The sequence below is a fragment of the Phaethon lepturus genome, unplaced genomic scaffold (assembly GCF_000687285.1).
Source record: "Phaethon lepturus isolate BGI_N335 unplaced genomic scaffold, ASM68728v1 scaffold16550, whole genome shotgun sequence".
NCBI lineage: Eukaryota > Metazoa > Chordata > Aves > Phaethontiformes > Phaethontidae > Phaethon > Phaethon lepturus.
This window is the reverse complement of record NW_010511329.1, coordinates 9,689-18,163: the sequence shown is the minus strand read 5'-3', so window position 1 is coordinate 18,163 and position 8,475 is coordinate 9,689. Positions and strand designations below refer to the sequence as shown.

The following is an 8,475-nucleotide window of genomic DNA, read 5'->3' as shown; positions in this document are numbered from 1 at the left end:
CCCTACAATAGACTGCTACTTAGGAAGGGGGTGGATGGGTTAGAAGCACCAAGTTGCCGAACTTCAGTAACATGATCAAAAGAGACAAAACTCTCAGTAATTTAACCTCTGCTGACACTTAAGTCTGGCACAATTGCTTGAACCAAGGCATAAAACTTTTTGATGATGGCTGGGACATTCATGGTAAAGTATTTCTAACAACTGGTTGGCTATATGTGCTCAGAATGAATGCAGAGGCGAGTGTAGTATGTGGTATTTCATGTTCTATTTCTTCTTTTGTGTTGAGAGACCAAGACTGAGCCAGATTCTGTCTGTGCTCTTCAATCAACATTGCTAACAGAGGTCTTTCACAAAATCTTTTTTGCAGAGTGTGACCCAGAAGATAATCAGCTTTCATGATTGGCATTTGGGAAAGCTGATGTAGAGATGCTAAGAGAAATAAGGAATTCCACTGTCCATTTTTAGTCATTTTTTATGGTAGGATTATGTTTCTTAGTTGGTATCTACAAGAAAGCTTTATTAAACGATAATTTGTGAGCCTAGAACTGGGAAAGAAATGGCTATGTGTGTTTGCAGTCCTCTTAAGCATTGATTTTACTTTTCTGTGAAATATATTTAGGAATCTTATGCTTGAAAAACATCTAGGGAATGTATGTGAGAGAGCAAGATGGTGCAGAATGTGTTCTGTGTAAGAAGTTGTTGCTAGCTTTTAACTTTAAATTTATCCTCTAGCTCCCGATCCTTATTTAGAAAGTGAGAGTGAATATTCGGCTTCCTGCTCAGGGGAGGAGGATGAGGAAGACCAGAAAGAAGTCAGCACTGTTCTATCAGGTCAAAAGACCCCAGCAAAAACTAAGGCTGCATCTACACCTCCTCCCAGAAACACTCTAACCAAAAAAATTAAGGACAAGATGGTGAGTGTGTAGAAAATGTACCCCTGAGCTAGTAAGCGTGAAGGGATGTTTAGTGACAATAAGCTGTCAGTGACCATACCTAACTACAGGAAAGAACAGCTAGACTCATTTCAAGTCAAACCAGCTGGGCTGGCTTTTGCTGTACTTCTGAGCAATCCCTGTTGGACAGGCATTATGTGAGCCTGTGGGCTAATCCAGTCTGTATCCTCAGCAGCTCCAGAAGGAGAAGTTCTAAAGACATCCTTTAAGCAGGAGATGTTGTACTGAGAAAGGATGAAAAAATTGACTGCTATAGCACCAAAAAAAAGCTTACTTTCTGGCTTGGTGTTTAGCTTCATTGTCCGATTTCCTTGCAGCACCAGGGATCCCCACAGCCCCTTAGAATTTTTGCTATGTTCTGCTCTCTCAGAACCTCTTTTCTGTTTCTGTCTTCAGGAAAGAACCATCTGACTAGGTTAGCTTTGGAAGAATTATACTGTAGAAGACATTTTTGCAAATATCTTCTGGCTTTCTATTCATTCTCATTCTATCTCATATTGGCCATCTTCAGACATGTTTGTGCATGCAAAGGGAGAGGGGTAACTTGATAGCAGGAGGAGCGTGGCTGATCTTGCTGTCCCTTTTTAGAGCAACCTGGTGGAGGAATACTTTGAAGCTCACAGTAGTTCCAAAGTGCTCACTTCGGACCGAACGCTGCAGAAGTTGCAGAAAAGAAGATTGAATCAGGTACACTTCGTAATGAATCACACAACTCTTGGAGCTGTTGGTTTTTTTGATGAAGATTTCACCCATTAAAATTTCCTGATATTGCAATTTTCATATCATATCTGCTGATGACATTCTTCGTGGTAACGCTGATTTAGGTAACATATTAAGCAGTATGTCTCTTACTGCTGCTTGGAGCAGGGACAGTGCCCAGTTGTTTGAACCTGAGACAGTAGGGAAAATGCAGGGAGAAGGCACTGTGAGGTGAGCAGGTAGTTGAAAGCTGCAGTTGCCAGAACAGGTGAAAGATTGCTTTTGGGGGAGGAGGAGAGAGAGAAGCAGAGTTACAGAGACCTGCCTTAAAAACTACCACAAAACCAGCATTTTTGTCAATGAAATGCTTAGAGGAATTACAAGCTGTCTTGACTGTTTATGTGTGGAGGAAATGGAGAGAGCCCTTTTCATCTGATCATTACTGGGTCAAGCCACATGCAGGATTGGGACAGCTCTAAATGTTGTTGCCTAATTTGTGAAATGCACTTTGTCCCCTTCCAGTTCCTGGGAGACAGGAATAGTCTAACTATGGTGACTGAATTACTGTATTTTTTCCGTATGCCACTTCTATAAGACAGTGCAAAGCAAGCAGTTGCACCCTACAGAGACAGGTACACAAGGACAGGTACCAGGAAAGCATGTAAAATACTTGGAGCTCTTGTGTCTATGACTGCTTTTTGCACCCATCTGTGTTTTAAAAGATGGCATATATACAGATTGCCTGATGCCTGCTGTTGTCTGGAATTGCTACCCAAAGAAACATCTGGATTCTTGAACAAGTTCTTTCATGACAGCTCTGGAAGGAAGTCAAGGCTTTCGCTATTAAATCTGCTGCTGGCACCAAAGAAATTGAAGGCTTAGCAGTTCTGTCTCTCAATGCTTCATGTTTGTCTAATACATTGCAGCTGTCTTTGTGTTCTTTCCAGAGTAAACTGTCTTCTACTGCAAGGCAGTGGAAAGCAAGGCTGTGAAAATTGAAAAGAGAGGGAGGCCAGTGTAGATTTGATGCCATTTGTCATGCTACTGTGCTTGTTTAAACATCAACATCCCAGCATATATTTAAAGCTGAATTAATCCTTTGATTCTTGATGCTTTTGAAATAACACTTTTTCCACATTTAGCTGTCAGCTGCAAAAGATTTCCTTTCTACTGTATTTCTTTTTTAAAATGATGTTTGTGAGCATTCTCTTGCACTTGTTAGTGACAAACACCAGAACTAAGAAATACTGCGATGCTAAGCATGCTGACTGGAGCCCTTGCTCCTATGAGCAGGGTTGTGATGTTGGTATCTTCTCGGTACAATGCTTGGTCTTGTGTAAGCTCTAAGCGTGTCCATTATTTTGGTCGTGGTTTTCCCATACTCGGCAGGAAGAGATAATACAGCGTGATATTGGTTGTAGGCCTAATCTGGCTGCCATTTCCCATAATAAGGTTAACTAATCTCTGCTTTGTTTCTCCAGTAGAAAAACTGTTCTTAGAGGGGTCTTCAATGAAAAAAACATACAATTGAGTGCACCATCAGTGAAAACTATTCTGCTCCCTAGCTAGAAAGCATACTAGAGGGGTATTTGTAAGGACTCCAGATATATGTTTTGATTTTGCTCAGTTTTGAAGGACTGTCGTCTTACCTCTTTCTCAACACAGCAAACACTGCATGACCTTTTGAAAAAAGCTCCCCTTGCCTATGCTGCTGAAATTAAAGAGCTAAACCAGCAACATGAATCCCTGTTTTCCAAGTGGATGCTGCAATTACAGTAAGTATCCAATGAGAATCACTGAAGAAGCCTAGTAAACAGGCACTGCCAGTAAACTTACCCTCATATCAACAACATCCTGTGGATGAGTTAAGGACCAATTTTTTTTTTCTTTGATTGATTGCTTAAATTTAAAATTAGGTGACATTAATTTCGTACAATGTTTCCTGTAGACTAAATCATATCTGGCTAACTCCTTGAACTGAATGGCTGAAGTGAAATGAGGTTGCATTCTGCCTGGCTAGTTTGTCTGTGCCTCTGTAAACCAAGCTAGAGGGCATTCACAAACAAGGAAGATGAATAATGAGAAAACAGGGAACAAAAATGATGAGAAAAGTATCCTTTGTGGGCAATCAGTTTTTCTTACAGCAGTGTAGCTGGTAGTAAGTAGCCCACCACAAATTTCTTCAGTATGTGGCTATCCCCAGTGGTGTAGCAGTTAACTTTGAATGCCTATGGTACCTAATGATCTATGCACAAAGAAACCTTAATGCTGTTGGAAATGTTAGCAGTATAAATTTTATCTTGGTTTGTGTGTATCTTCATGGGAAGGAGAAAAGAATGAACATCCAGGAATACAAATGGGGAACTATAGAGAGCTGTGAGGTTCTGAAGTGCCTTAGAGAAGGCAGGCCACGAGCTCTGAAGTTAATGTGCTGAGGCAGGAGCGGATGTTGGTGAGGAGAAAGCCCCTTGGAAGCTTTGCTTCCCTTTCCAAGGGAGTGGAGTATAAAGAAATTTGTGGTGCGTGGGGAGTGACAGAGCATATGAAAAAGACATTAGCTTTGAAAGGTGGAGAGTTGCAAGGGGAAGAGTTCTCTTTGAGTCAGTGATCTGGGCAGATGGTTAGAGATGTATGTGGCAAGGTAGAAGGAACAAATCTGTAGATGATACTGAAGTCAATGGCAGTTGTTGAACACCTTACCTGTGCCCAATGCTATTTGAGTGACCCAATGCTCTGCTTTCTGGTCAAGATGATGTTTTTTCTGCTTCTCAAAAATAAACAAAGCTTTGTGATTCCCTGCCATGTTCTCTTTATGCATTCTTGCCTCTTCCTCTGTGGAACAATTAGGATAAACAAGAAATACAAGAATAGTTTAATTTTGCTTTGCAGTTGTGCCTGCAGATCAGAGTAGAAAACCACTATGAAGGCTTGCTTTGTTCTTATAATTGCTGTGACCCATGGTAAACATTTAATATAATTACTGGTGACAGGGTGAATGTGAATGATGATTGCTCTTCAATATCTGAGATCTAGTCTCGTATTCTTGGACAATGCCATTTTCTTCCATAGATGTTTTGCTATATTTGGGCCTCCAAGATGCTAAAATGCTTCTTCTACTAGGATGCACATGCCACATTTCAGATTCATTGCAGCTAACCTTATTTGTCAGCTGTGAGCTGAAGGTAAACCTGGAGCTGATGAAAAATGAAATTTTTAGAGGCAAGATTGCAATGGTTAATTTTTCTCAATGAATGTATGAACCTAAAAGGGGACTTGTACTTTTTTGATTCAGTGTATTCGCTTGCTTTTCTGCAGCTTGGGTTTCAATATTGTGCTTTATGGACTGGGCTCAAAGCGTGATTTGTTAGAGAAGTTTCGTACCTCTGTGCTCCAGGATTCTGTTCACCTTGTGGTTAACGGATACTTCCCCAGCATCACAGTGAGATCTGTAAGTGTGGAAAAAGCTTATGGGTTTATCTAATCATCTTGTGCTACAGAGACCTGTAAAGTCTTTCAATGTAAAATGTTAAGGAAACCTGCTGCATCCTATAGCAGCAGACTCTTGAATGAAAAGCAGTTCCCATCTCCCTGTTAAGAGTTTAAAGAAATTAGCCCATGTGTTTTCCAAGGAATTGCAGTAATGCCCATCATTACTAGATATTCATCAGTCTAAAGCCTTATTTTATGTCACTGTTTTGAAAAGGGGTAGAATTTTTTGGTGTATGTTAACTGTTTTGGGGATTTGATGGTAAAAATCAGATTACTCCCTCATGACAGTCAAGGGCTCAGTTTCAGATTTTCTGCACTAGGTCCTTCAGTGCTGGAGCCCTTCAGAAGGGACTGCTGTTTACTTTTTCAGATTCTCAGCTCCATCACAGAGGAGGTACTGGACCATATAGGGACCTTCCGCAGCCCCCTTGATCAACTTGAATTCATCATTAAAAGGTTTAAAGAAGGTAAAATGACTAACTTTATGTATAAAAACAGAAGAGTTGACTTACTGTTAGAAGAGCCTGGACATTTTCTTACCTTAGTTTTCATATGTGCAGTTACAGTTTCTTAGTTTATTGTAGGTAGTATACTTTCTTGTTTGTAATTTATGCCACTTATATGAAAACATATGCACCAGGAATATATGTGTACATGATCCCAAGCTGTTACCTCAGTCAGTAAGTTCTCTAGAAAGGGTAGGAGGAAGGCACAAGTGTTCTAACAAGATAGAGGTAAACTGAAATGCTGGTCTCCTTTGCATTTAGCACAGTGCTTTTGTGCTTTATTTACATAGTGTTTCTGTAGCCATGTGTTTCCTGGTGGAAGACACGATAGGTAAACTCCAGCTACATGAGCGAAGATGGTTTTTAGTGGCTGCTTGAGGACCTGATATAAACCTCACTGAAATCAACAGAACAAAGTGCTCATAAACAGTTTGAAATGGTAGTTGCTGATAGATATCAAGTCCTTTGAGCTCCTCTGTAAAATCATGGCCTGAGGGTCTTTCCATAATTTCATTGTAGGCTGGATTAAGGCTTAAATGTACATGGTTTAGTGGAATGGTCATTTAAATTCAATATATGCAAATACTGACATTAAGATGAACTGGAGGACAGCAGTGTCAAACAAGTGGGTTAGAATTGTTTTCAAAAGCAAAATTAAACAGGTATTGCCACACTGAATGCTTGCTGAATTATTTTTGAATGTTGGTTTTACTGCTTGTGTATACATACACAAATTGCCATGGAATCTTAATTGTGAATGGCATTGGTGTTTAAGTGTTTACATTCTGTTTTCCATCATCACCTTTTGAGTATTTCTGGTGGGACTAAGTGAAAAAGACTGATTGGCAGTACCCATCTGAATCTACATAAATCAATCTTGTGTAGTACACTATACTGATCTGACTGGGAGTCTGAGGAACCTTTGGTTTCCATTGGCAGCCAAGTATGTATTCATTTGCACAAAAACTGGCTACTGTTCCAGAATTGTTTCTGGACTCAGGAAGTAGCTGTTTCAAGGGATAAGTACAGCAGCAACAAGCTAGCTAGAAATTTTAACATCTACCATTTGCATTATCTAAATCTTTGTAACTTCCTTTGAGGACTCAGTGGGAAATATTTTCAATTAAGCTAGTATGCTTTGGATCCAACGCTGAATAGAAAATTCATTTTCCTTGTGCAAGGAGGAGCTTAAGGATCCTAGTCATCTAACTCAAAAGCAGCTGAACAAACTGTGCTTAGACTTCCATCCTAAAATACATTTGAATGACCTTGAATTGCAGGACTAAAAGTCATAACTAAAAGGGAAATTCCTGGTAAAGCCATGAGCAAGTGGAAAGTGGATAAGAGAAAAGCTGCAAAAAGAACAGTAGCTGTGATGAGAACTGTGATGCACTGAATTGAGAAAAAAGCCTTTTAGGTGCTCAGAAACACCAAGTGTGGGATAGAGATCAAAGTAAGCTGTACAAGGAAAGAGATTTGATACTGGAGTGATGAAAATGGAGCCTGATGGAATAGACTTGTCCTAGGCTGCACTGGGAATGGGAAACCACTTTGTATGCAGTTTCTTTGATTGGTTCTCTGCTGTTTTTTCTGACCTTGCAGATTCATCTTTAGAGCTCTATGTCCTCATTCATAACCTGGACAGCCAGATGTTGAGAGGAGAAAGAAGTCAGCAGATCCTTGCACAGTTATCCTCTCTGCCTAGCATTTACCTCATTGCCTCTATCGACCACATCAATGCTCCTCTCAGTGAGTCCCCTTGGGCCTGATGTAGCAAAGAGAGAAGAATCTGCATTCTACTTTGTGGCTGCTGAGCATGTTTCATAAGCTCATGTATTACGGTTGATACAGTGCAAAATAGACCTGGTGATATACGTATGGCAGTAGCAGCTAGAAGCCCCAGTGGGGACTGTGGCTGTGTTGAACCAAAGCTATATAAAGATACTGACAACTACCAGTCACTGATCATAATATACAAAGAGACTCCAAGCTTCTGGCACCCTTTGATTTAGGGACTTACTGAAATGGGGATTGGATGTTATGTCTGCACTGCATCTAAACAATTTTGTGTATCAGCCAGAAATTCTTTGCACGCTGCTGACTCTGGAAGGATTTACAGTATATCCATGAAGCTGGTATGAAAAAGGAATGTGTCCAAATGTTTTATTGCAGAGAATTTGTCTTGCTTGAACTGCAAGTATCTGAGTGTATGTACTGTGAATTTCACAGGCATACATTGTTTCCTCAGATCATGTAGTAGAACTAAGTACATTTTAATATTGCTTATTTAACTAAAATCTAGAATTTTAGATTTTACATTTAGAAAAGCTAAATGTCCCAATTCTGTCTGCTCCTTCTTTTCTCTCTGGCTAGTGTGGGATCAGGCAAAGCTAAGCCTCTACAACTGGCTTTGGTATGAAACAACCACATTTAGTCCTTATGTGGAAGAAACGTCTTATGAGAACTCGCTTTTAGTACAGCAATCCGGATCTTTGGCTTTGAGCTCCCTAACACACGTCCTGCGCAGTCTCACTCTCAATGCCAGGTAACACTGTTATACTTCATTAGTAGTGCTTGCTGAGGATCCAATCCTTACTAGGTTACTCTGGTCTACACCTAGCAGGAGGCAATCCCTGTTTTCTGACAATAATGTTCAAGATGAAGATGGTAGGACCTGGGTTCCAAGTGATTGGTTACTTTAAATGAACAGCATTTGGATAGCAAGCCTTGTCCAGTGATGAGATTCATGCAGAAAGTCCTGGTCATAAGGGAAAAATCAGTTAGTATTTTCTAGTGGTGGGGTTTTTTGGGAGTTTGGGTTTGTTTTG

General features: G+C 40.2%; 1 protein-coding gene across 1 annotated transcript in view; it reads left to right on the top strand.

The window, feature by feature from the left end:
* Window positions 1-8,475, top strand: part of ORC2 (origin recognition complex, subunit 2) — a 15,515-nt gene that overhangs the window by 5,257 nt on the left and 1,783 nt on the right. The window contains exons 7-13 of the mRNA XM_010283610.1: window positions 733-914; window positions 1,542-1,640; window positions 3,318-3,427; window positions 4,968-5,100; window positions 5,512-5,608; window positions 7,250-7,396; window positions 8,021-8,192. Coding sequence (XP_010281912.1) covers window positions 733-914; window positions 1,542-1,640; window positions 3,318-3,427; window positions 4,968-5,100; window positions 5,512-5,608; window positions 7,250-7,396; window positions 8,021-8,192 — 940 coding nt within the window. The remainder of the gene's footprint in view (window positions 1-732; window positions 915-1,541; window positions 1,641-3,317; window positions 3,428-4,967; window positions 5,101-5,511; window positions 5,609-7,249; window positions 7,397-8,020; window positions 8,193-8,475) is intronic.